The sequence below is a fragment of the Pongo pygmaeus genome, chromosome 10 (genome assembly GCF_028885625.2).
Source record: "Pongo pygmaeus isolate AG05252 chromosome 10, NHGRI_mPonPyg2-v2.0_pri, whole genome shotgun sequence".
Classification (NCBI taxonomy): domain Eukaryota; kingdom Metazoa; phylum Chordata; class Mammalia; order Primates; family Hominidae; genus Pongo; species Pongo pygmaeus.
In genome coordinates, this window is record NC_072383.2 from 21,475,920 (window position 1) to 21,497,356 (window position 21,437).

The 21,437-nt window shown below is 37.2% G+C and overlaps 1 protein-coding gene across 3 annotated transcripts in view; it reads left to right on the top strand.

Annotated features, from left to right (window-relative positions):
• The first annotated feature begins 3,752 nt into the window (after positions 1-3,752).
• LOC129009441 (putative solute carrier organic anion transporter family member 1B7) overlaps positions 3,753-21,437 on the top strand; it is a 113,561-nt gene continuing 95,876 nt past the window's right edge. For all 3 annotated transcript variants that reach the window (XR_008492771.1, XM_054442350.1, XM_054442351.1), the window contains exon 1: positions 3,753-3,802. Coding sequence is in view for 2 of the 3 variants with exons in the window: in XM_054442350.1 (XP_054298325.1) it covers positions 3,770-3,802 (33 nt within the window). In the remaining variant the exon portion in view is untranslated. The remainder of the gene's footprint in view (positions 3,803-21,437) is intronic.

A 21,437-nucleotide genomic window follows, 5' to 3' on the forward strand; every position in this document is an offset into this window, starting at 1 on the left:
AAATTTGAGTCAGTGGATTGGGAGAGGCAGACCCACCCTCAATCTGGGTGGGCACCATCTAATCAGCTGCTAGCAGTGCTGGAATAAAGCAGGCAGAAGAAAGTGGAAGGACCTGACTTGCTGAGTCTTCTGGTCTTCATCTTTCTCTCATGCTGAATGCTTCCTGCCCTTGAAAATCAGACTCCAAGTTATTCAGTTTTTGGTCTTTTGGACTTACACCAGTGTTTTGCCAAGGACTCTTGGGCCTTCAGCCATAGGCTGAAATTTGCAATGTCAGCTTTCCTTCTTTTGAGGTTTTGGGACTCAGACTGGCTTCCCTGCTCCTTAGCTTGTAAAAGGCCTATCATGTGGTAACCGTGTGAGTCAATTCTCCTTAATAAACTCCCTTTCCTATATACATTGATCGTATTAGTTCTGTTCCTCTAGAGAACCCTAATATATATATTTATATAAATGTATATGTAAATATATTTTTATATACATAAAGAATACATATATTCTCTCTAGTACAGATAGACAATAAATTATATATGTATGTATATTACATATTACATATATATAATTTATATTATATGTATGTATATGTATATGATATATTACATATATATGTAATTTATTTATTATCCATCTCTCTGTACTATAACATAAGCTCCATGAAAACATAGGTGTTTGATTCATTGCCTTCTGTGTCAAACATTATGAGTGTCAGTTTATATTAGCTGAATGACTGAAAGGGTAGATGAATAAATATTTTTGTGCTCAATACCCTGTTCCAAGTTGGTGGAAATGTCTGCCACTGCTGCTGCTTCTCCCTTTCCTTTTTCTTCCTTTTTCCCTTTTCATACTTGTGTTAATATTACTTTGGTATAATTACTATGTATTTAATACATGTCATGAAAATGAGTGAATCAAATCTGCACTCAATATTTTTAAAAGGGAAAAGAAATTTTTAAAAAGCCTATTGTACGTTCTTTTGTATTTAATTTTTTCTCATTAGACACCAGAGTATTGATTTATGACCAATTTTAATCACTGATGTACTGACTGAGCCATGTTAATGTATTTCTTTATTATATATTCATTTATGAATTTATATATTTGTAATAACATAACAAACACCCATGAAATTACTACTTAGCACAAACTAAAACAAGACAGAAATTTATATCTGCCTACATTGTTTTTTACTTTCCTGGATTCTGCTGCTTCTCATCTGAGATGAAGACTAACTTAAATATGTGTTGATGATTGTTTCACCATTTTTTAATGTAAATTGGTAATATCTATATGCATTCCTTTAAAACTTAGATTGTTTAATTGTTTTAGCTACATAAAGGGCTATCTTGGTGCTTATCAAGTTACATTTTTACTCGTTATTTTAATGTTAAGATTCATCAATAGTATTTCATATAGTACTTTATGCATTTTAAAGGCTATATAAAATTTTATTGTACTAATATAGTTTAATTTATTTCTCTACTCACGTTGAGTTTCTTTTTTGGATTGCTTTTAGAGTTTTTTTATTCTAAATACTTTTGTTGTAAATATTTTCATTCATATTTTCTGATTTATATGGTTTGGCCCTGTATCCCCACCCAAATCTCATGTTGAATTTTAATCCTCAATGCTGGAGGAGGATCCTGGTGGGAGGTGATTGAATCATTGGTGCAAGCATCCCCTTTTCTGTTCTTGTGATAGAGTTATCCTGAGTTCTGCTTGTTTAAAAGTATGCAGCACCTCCCCCACCTTCTGCCTACCATGTGAAGATTTGCCTGCTTCCTCTTTGCCTTCCACCATGAGTATAAGTTTCCTGAGGCCTCCCCAGAAGTAGATGCCTGTACAGCCTGCAAAACCATGAGCAGATTAAACCTGTTTTTTTTTTTTTAATAAATTAGTCAGTCTCAGGTAGTTCTTTATAGCAGTTTGAGAATGGACTAATACAGAAAATTGGTACATAGAAGTGGGGCATTGCTATAAAGATACCAGAAAATGTGCAAGCAACTTTGGAACTGGGTGATGAGTAGAAGCTAGAACAGTTTGAAAGGCTCAGAAAAAGATAGAAAGATGAGGGAAAGTTTGGAGCTCCCTAGAAACTTGTTGAATGGTTGTGACCAAAAGGCTGATAGTGATATGAACAATGAAGTCCAGGCTGAGGAGGTCTCAGATGGAGATGAGAAACTTATTGAAAACTGGAGTAAAGGTCACACTTACTATGTTTTAGCAAAACGGGCTAGCAGCATTGTGCCTCGGCTCTAAGGATTTGTAGAATTTTGAACTTGAGAGAGATGATTTAGGGTATCTGGTAGAAAAAATTTCTAAGCAGTACGGCATTCAATATATGACCTGGCTGCTTCCAACAGCATATGTGTTCACAAATAGATGATCTGAAACTGGAACTGATATTTAAAAAGGAAGCAGAGAATTAAAGTTTGAAAAATTTGCAGCCTGACCATGTAGTAGAAAAGAAAAACCCATTTTCTGGGAAAGAATTCAAGCTGGCTGAAGAAATTTGCATAAATAAAGAGAAGCAGAATGCTGCTAAGACAATGGGGAAAATGCTTCCAAGGCATTTCAGAGAACTTCATGGGAACCCCTTCAATCAGAGGCCTGGAGGCATAGGAGAGAAAAATGGTTGTGGGCCAAGCTCAAGGGCGCCACTGCTCTTTGCAGCCTGGCACATGACACCTGGCATCCTCACCACTCTAGCTTCAGCCATGGCTAAAATGGCCCCGGATATGTCTAAGGCTGCTGATTCATAGGGTGCAAGTCCCCAGCCTTGGAGGCTTCCACATGTTGTTAAGCCTGCAGGTATGCGGAGGGCAAAGGTTGAGGCTTGGAAACCTCTGCCTAGATTTCAGAGGATGTATGAAAATGCCTGGGTGTCCAGGCAGAAGTCTACTGGAGGGGCAGAGCCCTAAAGAAGAACCTGTACTATTGCCATGTACAGGGGAAATGTGGGGTTGCTGGCCCTATAGGGAGTTTCCACTGGGGCATTGCCTAGTGGAGCTGTGAGAAGAGGGCCACTGTTCTCCAGACTCCAGAATGGTAGATCCATCAACAGCTTGCACCATGCACCTGGAAAAGCCACAGGCACTCAATGCCAGCCCTTAAGAGCAACATTGGAAGCTGAGCCCGGCAGAGCCACAGATACAGAGCTGCCAACGTCCTTGGGAGCCCAACCCTACGTTCAGTGTGGCCTGTATGTGAAACATGGAGTAAAAGGAGATTGTTTTGGAGCTATAAGATTTTAGACTTAAGCTATAAGATTTAAGCTTTAAGATTTAACCCTGTTGGGTTTCTCATGGCACCTGTAGCCCCTTTGTTTTGGCCAATCTCTTCCTTTTAGAATGGGAGTGTTTACCTGTACCCCCAATGTATCTTGGAAGTAAATAACTTGTTTTTTATTTTACAGGCTCGTAGGTGGAAGGGACTTGCCTTGTCTCAGATAAAACTTGGGATTTGGACATTTTAGTTAATGCTGTAATGAGTTAAAACTTTGGGAGACTGCTGAGAAGGCATGATTGTGTTTTGAAATTTGAGAATGTCATGAGATTTGGAAGAGACTAGGGTGGAATATGGTTTGGCTCTCTGGTGTCTACCAGAATCTCAAGTAATCCTCAATGTTGGAGGAAGGGCCTGGTGAGAGATGTTTAAATCATGTGGGCGGACTTCTTCCTTGCTGTTCTTTGACAGTGTTCTCCTATGATCTGTTTAAGTGTGTAGTACCTCCTTCCTCTCTCATTCTCTCTTCTGCCAGCCGTAGGAATACATGCCTGCTTCCCCTTCACCTTCCACCATGATTGTAAGTTTTCTGACATCTCCCCAGAGGCAGAAGCCTGTACAGCTCACAGAACACTCACAGAACACACACTCATACAACTCACAGAACACAGAACACAGTTAAATAAGTTATTTAACCTCCTTTCTTTTAAATGGACTAATGCATTGTTTTACCTTGTACCAAGAGTTTTTCTTGATAATACTTACAACCAAAATTGCTAGAACATGAAGTGTATAAATGTTCAATTTTAGGAGATAATGCTGTTTCTTTTTAAAGTGGCTACATGAATTTACTTGATCACCAGCAACATAGAAGTGAAAATATAAGCGTATGTCCTCTCCAACACTTTGTGTTTTCTGACTTCTTGATTCTTGCAATTTAAATAAGCAATATTTCATTTTTGTCTTGCTTTGTATTCCTTGATATCTAGTGAGTTCGAACATCATTCCACATGTTTATTATCCATATATGTTTTCTCTTCTATGAAAACCTGTGCATATATTTGCCTATGTTTATATTAGATTATTTGTCCTTTTTTGTTTATATGAGTTATTTATACGAAGAAAATATTGTAATATGAATTCATTATTATATGTGAGAAGAACATCTTGTAGGCTTTTAAATGGTTTTTCATTTTCTTAATGAACTTTTTACAAAAAAGTCTTTAATTTTAACATATTTGAGCCTGTCTATAATTTTATAATTGAGGATTTACACAAGTAATAAGTTTTTTTAATGAATATCTTGTTCTTCCAAAGTGAGAAAGATTTATATCTACACATGTTGCTTTTGAAATTAAAATCTTTGATTTATATGAAGTTAATTTTTATGTGGAATATGAAGCAGAAATTTAATTCCAACATTCCCCCGTATGGATAACTATTTTAAGCTCTGTTTGTTGACTAGCCCCTATTTTTCCAATTTATCTGTTGAGCCTTCTATTCTGTATCAAAGTGGTATGAATCTGTTTGTATATATCAGTCTGTTTGGAGCTCTATTACCTATTCATTTGGCCATTAACTTATTCCTGTGGCAAGGATAGATATTGCCTAATATTGCCTAAAGCTTCATATTAAGCATTATGTTTGGTAGAGTAGGTAATCTCTTTTTACTTTTCTTCAGATATGACTTCAGTATTCTTGGTGTTTTTAAAATTTTTAATAGACTTTTCAAATAAGCTTATTAAGTTTGATGAAAACCTTGTTAAGATTTTGATTAAACACATTGAATTCATAGATTGATTTGGAAATAATTCAAACTTTTTAAATATTAAGTCTATTGCCCATGAATATGATGTAACTCTCCAGTTATTTAGATTTTATAAAACGTCGGCCGGGAGAGGTGGCTCATGCCTATAATCCCAGCACTTTCGGAGGCCGAGGCAGGCGGATCATGAGGTCAGGAGATTGAGACCATCCTGGCTAACACAGTGAAACCCTGTCTCTACTAAAAATACAAAAACTTAGCCGGGTGTGGTGGCGGGCACCTGTAGTCCCAGCTACTCGGGAGGCTGAGGCAGGAGAATGGCATGAACCCAGGAGGCAGAGCGAGCAGTGAGCCGAGATGGTGCCACTGCACTCTAGCCTGGGTGACAGAGCAAGACTCCATCTCAAAAAAAAAAAAAAAAAAGTCACTAAAAATGTTTTAGAATTATCCATGTAAAGATTTATATATTTTTGTTAGATTTATTTCTAAATACTTGATGTTATTTAAGACTATTGTAAATAATGCATTCTTTTTTTTTCTTTTCTTTTTCAGACAGAGTCTCACTCTGTCACCAGGCTGGAGTGCAGTGATGTGATCTCAGCTCACTGCATCTGCCAACTCCCTGGTTCAAGTGATTCTCCTGCCTCAGCCTTGCAAGTAACTGGGATTACAGGCACGTGTCACCACGCCCAGCTAATTTTTTGTATTTTTAGTAGAGATGGGGTTTCACCATGTTGGCCAGGATGGTCTTGATCTCCTGACCTTGTGATACACCCACCTCGGCCTCCCAAAGTGCTGAGATTACAGGCATGAGCCACTGCACCTGGCCAATATATTCTTTATATTTATTTATTTTTATTTTTTATTATACTTTAAGTATAAAGTATCAACGTGCAGGTTTGATACATAGGTATACATGTGTCATGTTGGTTTGCTGCACCCATCAACTCATCATTTACATTAGATATTTCTCCTAATGCTGTCCCCCCCAGGCCCCCCACTCCCCAACAGGCTCCAGTGTGTGATGTTCTGTGCCCTGTGTCCAAGTGATCTCATTGTTCAATTCCCACCTATGAGTGAGAACATGCAGTGTTTGGTTTTCTATCCTTGTGATAGTTTGCTGAGGATGTTGGTTTCCAGCTTCATCCATGTCCCTGCAAAGGACATGAACTCATCCTTTTTTATGGCTGCATAGTATTCCATGGTGTATATGTGCCACATTTTCTTAATCCAGTCTATCATTGATGGATATTTGGGTTGGTTACAAGTCTTTGCTATTCTGTATAGTGCCACAATAAGCGTATGCATGCATGTGTCTTTATAGCAGCATGATTTATAATCCTTTGGGTATATACCCAGTAATGGGATGGCTGGGTCAAATGGTATTTCTAGTTCTAGATCCTTGAGGAGTCACCACACTGTCTTCCACAATGTTTGAACTAATTTACACTCCCACCAACAGCATAAAAGTGTTCCTTTTTCTCCACATCCTCTCCAGCACCTGTTGTTTCCTGACTTTTTAATGATCACCATTCTACCTGGTGTGAGATGGCACCTCATTTTGGTTTTGATTTGCGTTTCTCTGATGACCAGTGATGACGAGCATTATTTCATGTGTCTGTTGGCTGCATAGATGTCTTCTTTTGAGAAGTGTCTGTTCATATCCTTTGCCCACTTTTTAATGGGGTTGTTCGTTTGAGTTCTTCTAGATTCTGCATATTAGCCCTTTGTCAGATGGGTAGATTGCAAAAATTTTCTCCCATTTTGTAGGTTACCTGTTCACTCTGATGGTAGTTTCTTTTACCATGCAGAAGCTCTTTAGTTTAATTAGATCCCATTTGTTTATTTTGGCTTTTGTTGCCATTGCTTTTGATGTTTTAGTCATGAAGTACTAATGAAGCAAATGGTAGGGCAGATGGCATTAGGAGAAATACCTAATGTAAATGACGAGTTGATGGGTGCAGCAAACCAACATGACACATGTATACCTATTTATCAAACCTGCACATTGTGCACATGTACCCTAGAACTTAAAGTATAATAAAAAATAAATAAGTCCTAGTTGGAGACTATGTCCTGAATGGTATTGCCTGGGTTTTCTTCTAGGGTTTTTACAGTTTTATGGTTTTAGGACTTAACATTTAAGTCTTTAATCCATCTTGAATTAATTTTTGTATAAGGTGTAAGGAAGGGATCTTGTTTCTGCTTTCTACATATGGCTAGCTAGCTTTCCCAGCACCATTTATTAAATAGGGAATCCTTTCCCCATTGCTTGTTTTTGTCAGGTTTGTCAAGGTTCAGATGGTTGTAGATGTGTGATGTTATTTCTTAGGCCTCTGTTCTGTTGCATTGGTCTATATATCTGTTTTGCTACCAGTACCATGTTGTTTTGGTTACTGTGGCCTTGTAGTATAGTGTGAAGTCAGGTAGCATGATGCCTCCAGCTTTGTTCTTTTTCCTTAGGATTGTCTTGGCAATGCGGGCTATTTTTCGGTTCCATATGAAATTTAAAGTAGGCTTTTCCAGTTCTGTGAAGAAAGTCATTGGTAGCTTGATGGGGATGGCATTGAATCTATAAATTATTTTGGGCAGTATGGCCATTTTCACAATATTGATTCTTCCTATCCATGAGCATGGAATATTCTTCCATTTGTTTGTGTCCTCCTTTATTTCGTTGAGCAGTGGTATGTAGTTCTCCTTGAAGAGGTCCTTCCCATCCCTTGTAAGTTGGATTTCTGGGTATTTTATTCTCTTTGAAGCAATTGTGAATGGGAGTTCACTCATGATCTGGCTCTCTATTTGTCTGTTGTTAGTGTATAGGAATGCTTGTGATTTTTGCACATTGATTTTGTATCCTGAGACTTTGCTGAAGTTGCTTATCAGTTTAAAGAGATTTTGGGCTGAGACGATGGGGTTTTCTAGATATACAATCATGTCATCTGCAAAAAGGGACAATTTGACTTCCTCATTTCCTAACTGAATACCCTTTATTTCTTTCTCTTGCCTGATTGCCCTAGCCAGAACTTCCAACACTATGTTAAATAGGAGTGATGAGAGAGGGCATCCTTGTCTTCTGCTTGCTTTCAAAGGGAATGCTTCCAGTTTTTGCCCATTCAGTATGATATTGGCTGTGGGTTTGTCATAAATAGCTCTTATTATTTTAAGATACGTTCCATCAATACCTAGCTTATTGAGAGTTTTTAGCATGAATGGCTGTTGAATTTTGTCAAAGGCCTTCTCTGCATCTATTGAGATAATCATGTGGTTTTTGTCTTTGGTTCTGTTTATGTGATGGATTACGTTTACTGTTTTGCATATGTTGAACCAGCCTTGCATCCCAGGGATGAAGCTGACTTGATCATGGTGGATAAGCTGCTGGATTCAGTTTGCCAGTATTTTATTGAGGATTTTCATATTGATGTTCATCAGGGATATTGGTCAAAAATTCTGTTTTTGTTGTGTCTCTGCCTGGATTTGGTATGAGGCTGATGTTGGCCTCATAAAATGAGTTAGGGAGGAGTCCCTCTTATTCTGTTAATTGGAATAGTTTGAGAAGGAATGGTACCAGTTCCTCTTTGTACCTCTGGTAGAATTGAGCTGTGAATCTGTCTGTTCCTGGACTTTTTTTGGTTGGTAGGCTATTAATTATTGCCTCAATTTCAGAGCATTATTGGTCTATTCAGAGATTCAACTTCTTCCTGGATTAGTCTTGGGAGGGTGTATGTGTCCAGGAATTTATCCACTTTGTCTAGATTTTCTAGTTTATTCACATAGAGGTGTTTATAGTATGCTCTAATGGTAGTTTGTATTTCTGTGGGATCGGTGGTGATATCCCCTTTATCATTTTTTATTGCATCTATTTGATTCTTTTCCCTTTTCCTGTTTATTAGTCTTGCTAGAAGTCTACCAATTTTGTTGATCTTTAAAGAAAAAAACCAGCTCCTGGATTCATTGATTTTTTTGAAGAGTTTTTTTGTCTCTATCTCTTTCAGTTCTGCTCCAATCTTAGTTATTTCTTGCCTTCTGCTAGCTTTTGAATTTGTTTGCCCGTGTTTCTTTAATTCTTTTAATTGTGATGTTACAGTGTCACTTTTACATGTTTCCTGCTTTCTCTTGTGGGCATTTAGTGCTATAAATTTCCCTATACGAACTGCTCTAGCTGTGTCCCAGAAATTCTGATACATTGTGTCTTTGTTCTCATTGGTTTCAAAGAACATCTTTATTTCTGCCTTCATTTTATTATTTACCCAGTAGTCATTCAGGAGCCGGTTGTTCAGTTTCCATGTAGTTGTGTGTGGTTTTGAGTGAGTTTCTTAATCCCGAGTTCTAATTTGATTGCACTGTGGTCTGAGAGACAGTTTGTTATGGTATCTGTTGTTTTACATTTGCTGAGCAGTGCTTTACTTCCAATTATGTGGTCAATTTTAGAATAAGTGCAATGTGGTGCTGAGAAGAATGTATAGTCTGTTGATTTGGGGTGGAGAGTTCTGTAGACATCTATTAGGTCTGCTTGGTGCAGAGCTGAGTTCAAGTCCTGGATGTCCTTGTTAATTTTCTGTCTCATCCATCTGTCTAATATTGACAGTGGGGTGTTAAATTCTCCCATTATTAAAATGTAGGAGTCTAAGTCTCTTTGTAGGTCTCTAAGGACTTGCTTTATGAATCTGGGTGCTTCTGTATTGGGTGCATATATATTTAGGATAGTTAGCTCTTCTTGTTGAATTGATCCTGTTACCATTATGTAATGGCCTTCTTTGTCTCTTTTGATCTTTGTTGGTTTAAAGTCTGTTTTATCAGAGACTAGGATTGCAACCCCTGCTTTTTTTTTTTTTTTTTTTGGCTTTCCATTTGCTTGGTAGATCTTCTTCCATCCCTTTATTTTGGGCTTATGTGTGTCTTTGCACATGAGATGGGTCTCCTGAATACAGCACACTGATGGGTCTTGACTCTTTATCCAATTTGCCAGCCTCTGTCTTTTAATTGGGGCATTTAGCCCATTTACATTTAGGGTTAATATAATTATGTGCAAATTTGATCCTGTCGTTATAATGTTAGCTGTTTATTTTACCTGTTAATTGATGCAATTTCTTCATAGCATTGATGGTCTTTAAAATTTTGCATGTTTTTTCAGTGGCTGGTAGTGATTGTTTCTTTCCATGTTTAGTGCTTCCTTCAGGAGCTCTTTTAGGGCAGGCCTGGTGGTGACAAAAATCTCTCAGCATTTGCTTGCCTGTAAAGGGTTTTATTTCTCCTTCACTTATGAAGCTTAGTTTGACTGGATATGAAATTCTGGATTGAAAATTCTTTACTTTAAGAATGTTGAATATTAGCCCCCACTCTCTTCTAGCTTGTAGGGTTTCTGCAGAGCGATCTCCTGTTAGTCTGATGGGCTTCCTTTTGTAGGTAACTCGACCTTTCTCTCTGGATGCCCTTAACATTTTTTCCTTCATTTCAACCTTGGTGAATCTGACAATTATGTGTCTTGGGGTTGCTCTTCTCGAGGAGTATCTTTTTGGTGTTCTCTGTATTTCCTGAATTTGAATGTTGGCCTGCATTGGTAGGTTGGGGAAATTCTCCTGGATAGTATCCTGAAGAGTGTTTTCTAATTTGGTTCCATTCTCCTCATCACTTTCAGGTACACTAATCAAATGTAGATTTGGCCTTTTCACATAGTCCCATATTTCTTGGAGGCTTTGTTCCTTTCTTTTTACTCTTTTTTCTCTAACCTGTCTTCTCACTTTATTTTATTAATTTGATCTTCAATCACTGATACCCTTTCTTCCACTTGATTGAATCAGCTATTGAAGCTTGTGCATGCATCACAAAATTCTTGTGCCATGGATTTCAGCTCCATCAGGTCATTTAAGGTCTTTGCTGCACTGTTTATTCTAGTTAACCATTTGTCTAATCTTTTTTTCAAGGTTTTATATTCTTTGTGATGTGTTCAAACATGCTCCTTTAGCTTGGAGAAGTTTGTTATGAATGAACTTCTGAAGCCCACTTCTGTCAACTTGTCAAAGTCACTCTCCATCCAGCTTTGTTCCACTGCTGGCAAGGAGCTGCAATCCTTTGGAGGAGAAGAGACTCTCTGATATTTAGAATTTCCAGCTTTTCTGCTCTGTTTTCTCCCCATCTTTGTGGTTTTATCTACTTTTGGTCTTTGATTTGGTGACCTACAAATAGGGTTTTGGGTGTAGATGAACTTTTTGTTGAGGTTGATGATATTCTCCTGTTCACTAGTTTTCCTTCTAACAGTCAGGTCCCTCAGCTACAGGTCTGTTGGAGTCCAGACCCTTTTTTCCTGGGTATCACCAGTGGAGGCTGCAGAACAGCAAATATTGCTGCCTGATCCTTCCTCTGGAAACTTCTTCCCAGAGAGTCAGCCACCTACATGAGGTGTCTGTCAGCCCCTCCTGGGAGGTGTCTCCCAGTTAGGCTACACAGGGTTCAGGGACCCACTTGAGGAGGCAGTCTGTCCATTCTCAGAGCTCAAATGCTGTGCTGGGAGAACCATTGCTCTCTTCAGAGCTGTCAGACAGGGACATTTAAGTCTGCAGAAGTTGTCTGATGCCTTTTGTTCAGCTATGCCCTGCCCACAGAGGTAGAGTCTAGAGGCAGTAGGCCTTGTTGAACTATGGTGGGCTCCAGCCAGTTTGAACCTCCTGGCCACTTTGTTTACCTACTCAAGCCTCAGCAATGGTGGATGCCCCTCCCCCAGCCAGGCTTCTGCCTTGCAGTTCGATCTCAGACTGCTGCACTAGCAATGAGCAAGGCTACATGGTTATGGGACCTGCTGAGCCAGGCATGGGAGAGAGTCTCTTTGTCTGCTGTTTGCTAAGACCTTGGGAAAAGTGTAGTATTTGGGTGGGAGTGTCCTGTTTTTCCAGGTACAGTCTGTCACAGCTTCCCTTGGCCAGGAAAGGGAAATCTCCTGACCTCTTGTGCTTCCTGGGTGAGGTGATGCCCTGCCCTGCTTCAGCTGGCCCTCCATGGGCTGCACCCACTGTCCAACCAGTCCCAATGAGATGAACCAGATACCTCAGTTAGAAATGCAGAAATCATCCATCTTCTGCATTGATCACACTGGGAGCTGCAGACCAGAGCTCTTCCTATTCGGCCATCTTGGAATGTGCCCCAATATATTCTTTTTAAATCATGTTGTCTGGTGTTTTTTAGTGGCATATAGAATTATAATTAAATGTAGAATGGGCACAGGGGCTCACACCTGTAATCCCAGCACTTTGGGAGGCCAAGGCAAGTGGCTCATTAGGTCAGGAGTTTGAGACCAGCCTGAACAACATGGTGAAACTGTGTCTCCACTAAAAATACAAAATTAGCCAGACACGGTGGTGAATGCTATAATCCCTACTACTCGGGAGTCTGAGGCAGGAGAATCACTTGAACCTGCGAGGCAGAGGTTGCAGTGAGCTGAGATTACACCATTGCACTTCAGCCTGGGTAACAGAGTGAGACTCCATCTCCAAAAAAAAAAAAAAGAAGACATATCATGAAATGTATATCATATATCCAGTAACCTTGCTGAACTCTCCAATTTCTAATAATTTGTAGTCCTTTAAGAGTTTGACAACATAAGATGGTAGATATATAATTTGAAAATTATAGTCATAATTAATACATTTAAATCCTTATAAATATTAAGTTTTTGTAAAATGTTATGTTTTGTAAAATGTTTTGTAAAATTCATGTTTCATAAAACATGCGTGTGTTGAATGCATGTGATGGTCATTACATTTGCTTAGTTCCAGATTTTAGTATGCTTATTTTTGAAACATATTTTATCAGTTTGAAGATATTCTCCTATATGCCTAATATTGAGTTTATTTTGTTTTTTAATCTTTGGCTCATTTATATAACTCTGTGTGTGTGTGTGTGTGTGTGTGTGTGTGTGTGTGTGCCCCTTTGTGCATGCATACTTGTCTGTTTCTACAATTTTTATTTTTATTGTTCCATAGGTTATTGGCATACAGGTGGTGTTTGGTTACATGAGTTAGTTCTTTGGTAGTGATTTATGAAATTTTGGTGCACCCATCACTGAGCAGTATACACTGCACCCTATTTGTAGTCTTTTATCCCTTGCTTCCCTCCCATTCTTCCCCCTAAGTTCCCAAAGTCCATTGTATTGTTCTTATGCCTTTGCATCTTCATAGCTTAGCTCCCACATATCAGTGAGAATATACATTTCCATTTCTGAGTTATTTCACATAGAACAATAGTCTTCAAACTAATCCAGGTCACTGAGAATGCCCTTAATTTATTCCTTTTTGTGGCTGAGTACTATTCCATCTTACATATATATACCACAGTTTCTTTATACACTCATTGGTTGATGGGTATTTGTGTTGGTTCCATGATTTTGCAATTGTAAATTGTGCTGCTATTAAATTTTTTTTCTGGAGAGATACCTAGTAGTGGGGTTGATGGATCAAATGGTAGTTCTACTTTTAGTTCTTTGAGAAATCTCCACACTGTTTTCCATAGTGGTTGTACTAGTTTACATTCCCACCAGCAGTATAGAAGTGTCCCCTGATCACTGCATGTATGCCAACTGTGTTTTGATTTTTTGATTATGGCCATTCTTGCAGGAGTAAGGTGGTATCACATTGTGGTTTTGATTTGCAGTTCCCTGATCATTAATGACGTTGAGCATTTTTTCATGTTTGTCAGCCATTTGTATATCTTCATTTGAGAATTTTCTATTCATTTCCTTAGCCCACTTTTTGATGGGATTTTTTTTTCTTGCTGATTTGTTTGAGTTCACTGTAGATTCTGGATATTAGTCATTTGACAGATATATAGATTGTGAAGATTTTCTCCCACTCTGTGGGTTATCTGTTTACTCTGCTGACTGTTCCTTTTGCCATGTAAGTGCTCTTTAGATTAATAAAGTCCCAGCTATTTATCTTTGTTTTTATTGCATTTGCTTTGGGGTTCTTGGTCATAAAATCACTGCCTAAACCAATGCCTAGAAGCGTTTTTCCAATGTTATCTTGTGTTGATTTTTTATAAGGTGAGAGATGAGGCTCCAGTTTTGTTCTCCTACATATGGCAAACCAATTATCTCAGCACCATTTTTTGAGAAGGGTGTCCCTTCCCCACTTGTGTTTTTGTTTGCATTGTCAAAGACAGGTAGGCTGTAAGTATTTGGATTTATTTCTGGTTTCTCTATTCTGTTCCATTGATCTGTGAGCCTATTTTTATACCAGTACCATGCTGTTTTGGTGACTATGGCCTTATAGTGTAGTTTGAAATCAGGTAGTGTGATGATGCCAAATTTGTTCTTTTTACTTAGTCTTGCTTTTGCTATGCAGGTTCTTTTTTGGTTCCATATCAATTTTAAAATTGTTTTTTTCTAATTCTTTGAAGAATGATGGTGGTATTTTGATGGGGTTGCATTGGATTTGTAGATTGCTTTTGAAAGTATGGTCATTTTTCAATATTGATTCTACCCATCCATGAGCATGGGATGTGTTTACATTTGTTTTTGTCATCTACAATTTCTTTCAGCAGTGTTTTGTAGTTTTTCTTGTAGGTGTCTTTCACCTCCTGGGTTAGGTACATATCTAAGTATTTTTTTTGCATCTATTGTAAAAGGGGTTGAGTTGTTGATTTGATTTTCAGCTTGGTCACCTTTGGTGTGTAGAAGAGCTGATTTGTCTACATTAATCTTGTATTTGGAAACTTTGCTGAATTATTTCATCAGTTCTAGGAGCTTTCTGGAGGAGTCTTTAAAGTTTTTGAGGTAAACAATTGTATTGTTAGCAAACAGTGACAGTTTGACATCCTCTTTACCAATTTGGAAGCTCTTTATTTCTTTCTCTTGTGTCTTGTCTGATTGCTGTGGCTAGGACTTCCAGTACTATGTTGAAGAGGAATGGTGAGAGTTGGCATCCTTGTGTTGTTCCAGTTCTCAGAGGGAATACTTTCAAATTTACCCCAATCAGTATTATGTTTGCTGTGGGTTTGTCATAGATGGATTTTATTACATTAAGGTATGTCCCTTGTATGCTGATTTTGCTGAGAGTTTTAATCATTAAAGGATGCTAGATTTCACTGAATGCTTTTTCTGCATCTATTGAGATAATCATGTGATTTTTTAAAAATTCTGTTTATGTGGTGTATCACATTTATTGACTTGTGTATGGTAAACCATCCCTGTATCTCCTGTATGAAACCCACTTGATCATGGTGGATTATCTTTTTGATATATTGTTAGATTTGGTTTGTAAGTATTTTGGTAAGGATGTTAGTGTCTGTGTTTATCAGGGATATTGGTCTGTAGTTTTCTTTTTTGTCCTTTCCTGGTTTTGTATTAGGATGATGCTGGCTTCATAAAATGAATTAGGGAGGTTTCCCTTTTCTCTGTCTTGTAGACTAGTGTCAAAAGAATTGGTACCAATTCTTCTTTGAATATCTGGTAGAATTCTGCTGTGAATCCATCTGGTCCTGAACTTTTTTTGTGAGTAATTTTAAAATTACCATTTCAAACTCACTGCTTGTTATTGTTCTGTTCAGGGTATCTAATTATTCCTGATTTAAACTAGGAGGGTTGTACATTTTCAGGAATTTATCATTCTCTTCTGGGTTTTCTAGTTTATGTACATAAATATGTTCATAGCAGCCTTGAATGATCTTTTGTATTTCTGTGGTGTCAGTTGTAATATATCCAATTTCATTTCTTATTGAGGTTATTTGGATTTTCTCTCTTCTTTTCATGGTTAATCTTGCTAATGGTCAATCAATTTTATTTATGTTTTCAAAGAACCAGTTTTTGTTTCATTTCTCTTTTGTTTTTGTTTCAATTTCATTTAGTTCTGCTCTGATCTTGGTTATTTCCTTTCTTCTGCTGGTTTCGGTTTGGTTTGTTCTTGTTTCTCTAGTTCATTGAGGTATGACCTTAGAATGTCAGTTTGTGTTCTTTCAGTTTCTTTGATGTAGGTGTTTAGGGCTGTGAACTTTCCTCTTAGCACCACCTTTGATGTATCCCAGAGGTTTTGATAGGTTGTGTCACTATTGTCATTCAGCTTGAAGAACTTTTTAATTTACATCTTTATTTCGTTTTTGACCCAATGATTATTCAGGATCAGGTTATTTAATTTCTATACATTTGCATGGTTTTGTGGGTTCCTTTTGGAGTTGATTTCCAGTTTTATCCTACTGTGGTCTCAGAGAGTGCTTGATATAATTTCAATTTTCTTAAATTTATTGAGGCTTGTTGTGTGGCCTATCATATGGTCTATCTTGGAAAAAATTCTATGCACTGTTGAGTAGAATGTTTATTCTGCAGTTGTTGGATGAAATGTTCTGTTCATATCTGTTAAGTCCATTTGTTCCAAGCTATAGTTTGAATCCATTGTTTCTTTGTTGACTTTCTGTCCTGATGACCTGACTAGTGCTGTCAGTGGAGTATTGAAGTCTCCCACTATTATTGTGTTGCTGTATATCTCATTTCTTAGGTCTATTAGTAGTTGTTTAATAGATTTGGGGGCTCCAGTGTTAGGTGCATATATGTTTAGGATTATGACATTATGCTGTTGGACAATGCCCTTTACCATTATATAATATCTCTGTTTGTCTTTCTTAATGGCTGTTGCTTTAAGGTTTGTTCTGTCTTATATAAAAATAGCTATCTCTGGCTGGGCGCTGTGGCTCACGCCTGTAATCCCAGCACTTTGGGAGGCCAAGGTGGGTGGATCACGAGGTCAGGAGATTGAGACCATCCTGGCTAACACGGTGAAACCCTGTCTCCACTAAAAATGCAAAAAATTAGCTGGGCATGGTGGCGGGCGCCTGTAGTCCCAGCTACTCAGGAGGCTGAGGCAGGAGATCCAGTCTGGGTGACAGAGTGAGACTTTGTCTCAGAAAAAAAAGAAAAAAAATAGCTATCTCTGCTTGCTTTTGGTGCCTATTTGCATGAAATGCCTTTTTCCACCCCTTAGCTTTAAGTTTATATGAGTTCTTATGTTAAGTGAGTCTCTTGAAGGCAGTAGATACTTTGTCTGTGAATTCTTATACATTCTGCAGCTCTGTATCTTTTAAGTGGAGCATTTTGGCCATTTACATTCAATGTTAGTATTGAGATGTGAGGTACCATTCCATTCATTGTGCTGTTTATTGCCTGTGTACCTTTGTTTTTTGTTTTTGTTTTTTCTTTTTAAATTGTATTTTTGTTTTATAGGTTCTCTGAGATTTATGCTTTGAAGAGGTTCTGTTTTGATGTGTCTCCAGAATTTGTTTCAAGATTTAGAGCTCCTTTTAGCAGTTATTGTAGTGGTGACCCGGTAGTGGTGATCTGGCACTGGTGAATTTTCTCAGCATTTGTTTGTCTGTAAAAGACTGTATCTTTCCCTCATATATAATGGTTAGGTTCACTGGATACAAAATTCCTGGCTGATAATCGTTTTATTTGAGGAGGCTAAAATAAGACTCTAATTCTTTCTAGCTTATAGGGTTTCTGCTGAGAAATCTGCTGTTAATAAGATAGGTTTTCCTTTATAGATTGCCTGGGGCTTTTGTCTCACAGCTCTTAATATTCTTTCCTTCATTTTAATGTCTGTGGAATTTGTAGTAGTATCCCCTCTGTTATTTCTAATAATAGTAATTAGTGTTTTTTCTCTCTTTTTTCCTTGGTTAACCTGGTTAGAAGCCTAGCAATTTTATGGATCTTTGTAAAGAACCAGTCTTCAGTTGTGTATATTTTCTCTATTGAATTCCTGTTTTGTTGTTGTTGTTGTTGTTTTTGGTTTTGTTTGTTTTTGTTTTTTTTTGAGACAGAGTCTCGCTCTGTCACCCAGGCTGGAGTGCAGTGGCATGATCTTGGCTCACTGCAAGCTCCATCTCCCAGGTTCACACCATTCTCCTGCCTCAGCCTCCCGAGTCGCTGGGACTACAGGCGCCCGCCACCATGCCCGGCTAATTTTTTGTATTTTTAGTAGAGACGGGGTTTCACTGTGTTAGCCAGGATGGTCTCAATCTCCTGACCTCGTAATCCACCGGCTTCGGCCTCCCAAAGTGCTGGGATTATAGGCGTGAGCCACCACACCCACCCCTTGAATTCCGGTTTTTGATGTCATTGATTTGTGTTCTAATTTTTATTATTTCTTTACTTCTTGCTTTGAATTTCATTTGGTCTTCTTTTTCAAGTTTCCTAAGATAGAAACTTAGATAGTGATTTCAGATCTTTCCTCTTTTCTCATATATGCATTCAGTGCGGTAAACTTCCCTCTAAGCATTGCTTTAGCAACCTCTCACACATTTTGATGAATTGTGTTTTTATTTTTATTTAGTCAGAATATTTAAAAATGTCTCTTGAGATTTCCTTTGACCTATGTGTTATTTAAAAATGTGTTTTTTAATCTCCACATATTTGTGGATTTTCCAGTTATCCTTCTGTTACTGATTCTAGTTTAATTCCATTGTGGTCTGAGAACAAATGTTATCACATCTTTTTTTTTTTTAATAAGATGTATTTTATGGCTTAGAGTGTGGTCTCTTTTGGTGAACCTTCCATGTAAGCTTAAGAAGAATATCTATTCTACTGCTGTTACTGAAGTAATATACAGATGTGTATTATATCCAGTTGATTAAAGGTGTTGTTAAAGTCAACTATGTTCTATCTGTTTCTGCCTGCTGGATCTGCCCATTTCTCTTAGAGGAGTGTTGATGTCTCCAACCATGATAGTGTATTCATCCATTTCTCCTTGCAGTTCTACTTCCTAGAGTTTGATGATCTATTGTTAGATGCATATATGTTAAGGAGTATTGTATATTTTTTGAGAACTGATCTTATCATAATGTAATACCTCCCACCCCCTTTTTTTAACTTCTTATAACTTTTCTTGCTTTGAGGTTTGCTATATCTGAAATTAATTTTGCTGCTTCTGATTTCCTGTGACTATTGTTAGCATGGAATATTCTTCTCCATCTATGTACTTTTAATCTATATGTGTTTTTATATTCAAAGTGAGTGTCATGTACACAACATATAGTAGGCTCTTGTTATTTGATCTTCTGTGATGCTCTCAATCTTTAAATTGCTGCATTCAGATCATTGATGTTAACATTCATTTCTAATACATAGTCATGTAACATTTAATGACAGAAATGCATTCCGAGAAGTGCATTGTTAGTCTTTATTTTTCAATTTTTCACACATCATAGAGTGTACTTACATAAACCTAGTAAGTATATCTTACTACACAATTAGGCTATATGGCATAGCCCATTGCTTTGAGGCTAAAAACCTGTACAGCACGTTACTGTACTAAATACTGCAGGAATTGTAACACAATGGTATGTATTTTTGTATCTAAACATAGAAAAGGTATAGTAAAATATAGTGTTATAAACTAATGGGACCACTATCATATATGCAGTCCATTGATGACTAAAATGTCATTATGTGGTGCTTGACTGTAGTTGAATTAATAGCCGCCATATTTCTTACTGTATTTTTATCTGTTCTTGATCTTTGTTTCTGTATTTGTCTTCAACTCTTTTTGTGCTTTTTGTGGTTTTAAAGGAGCATTTTATATGATACTATATTTTCTCCTTTCTTGGCATATTCATTACATTTCTTTGACTTGTATAGTAGTTGCCCTGATGTTTGCAATATACATTTACAACTAATTCAAGTCTACTTTCACATAACACCATACTGCTTCATGGATAGTGTGAGTAGCTTATAAAAACAAATTATTAACCAGATGTGGTACCTCACACCTTTAATCTCAGCACGTTATGAGGCTGAGATGGGTGGATTACTTGAGGCCAGGAGTTTGAGACCAGCGTGGTCCACTAAAAATACAAAAATTAGCCAGGTATGGAGGTACAGGCCTGTAATCTCAGCTACTCAGGAAGTTGAGGCATAAGAATTGCTAGAACCCAGAAGGCAGAGTTTTCAGTGAGCCAAGATCATGCCACAAAACTCCAGCCTGGGTAACAGATTCTGTCTCAAAAAAACAAACAAAAAAAGGGTTCTATTCTTCTATTCTTCTCTCCCATTTATTGTATCATTGTTACATTTTTTAAATGTATGTGTAAGCATGCATAATCAAACACATTGTAGAATTATTATTTTAAATAACTATTCCTTAGATCAATTACATATAAGAATAATACTTTTTATTTTACCTTAACTTATTTTTCTGCCATATCTCCCTTTATTTATGAAGTTCTGAGTTTTTGATCTATAGTATTTTCTTTCTCTAAAAAAAATCTTTCAACATCTTGCCAGGCAAATAAACTGACAAAAAACTTCTTTAATTTTTGTTGCCTGAGAAATCCTTATTTCTCCTTCATGTTAGAGGATAATTACACAGGGTTTGTAATTTTTTCTTTTCTATCGATGCTTTACATATTTTATTCCACTTTTTGTGTGGCCATGGCTCCTGAGAAGTCAGATGCAGTTTCTTATATTTGTTCTTATATAGGCAGGCATTGCTTCCCCTCTAGCTTTATTTGGATTTTTTTCCTTTGTCTGCTTATTTTCTGTAGTTTGAAAATGATATTAATAGGCAGATTATGTTTGGACATTTATCCTGCTTGTTTTTCTATGAACTTCCATGATCTGTAGTTTATTATGTCTGACATAAATTTGGGGAAATAATCAGTTATTATTGAATCAATTATTTCTTCTGTTTCCTGTTTTCTTTTTTCTTTACTGAGTGTGCCCATTATATGTACGTTGCTCCTTTAATAGTTATCCCTCAGCTTTTGGATATTTTGCTTGGATTATTTTCTGTCTTTATTCTTTTTGCTTTTTAGTTTTGAAGAGTTTAATTGATATATCCTGAAGTTCATATATTCTTTTGTGAGGCATGTCAAGTATACTAGTATGCTTATCAAAGGAATTCTTCATTTCTGCCACAATGTTTAGGTCTCTAGCATTTGTTTCCAGTTCTTTTTTTAGAAATTTTATCTTATCTCTGCTTAAATTGCTTAACTGTTCTTACATACTGTCTTTTTTCTTTTTTTTCTTTTTTTTTTTTTTTTTTTTTTTTTACTGTTACAGCCCTTAGCATATTGCTCACAGTTGTCTTAAAATCCCAGTCTGATAATTCCAACCTCTCTGCCATGCCTGAGTTTGGTCCTGATTCTTGCTCTCTCTCTTCTAATTGTGTTATTTGCCTTTCAGGTGACTTGTAATATTCTCTTGATAGCGAGCCAGAATGTATTGGGTTTTAAAAACCTAATATGCATAGGCCTTTAATAATGTCTTGGTAAGGCATGGTCAGGAGAGGAGGCATCCTATAATTCTGTGCTTTGGTATCAATATTTGAATAAACCTGTACCTTTGGACTGTAAATTTCACAAGTGCTTCTCGTGGGTTTTTTTGTTAGTTTGTTTTAATTTTTCCTTCCTAGGCAGAACAGAATGGCTATAGTGGGCTGGAACTGAGTATTTTTCTCTCTCATATGGAAGCCTAGGACTG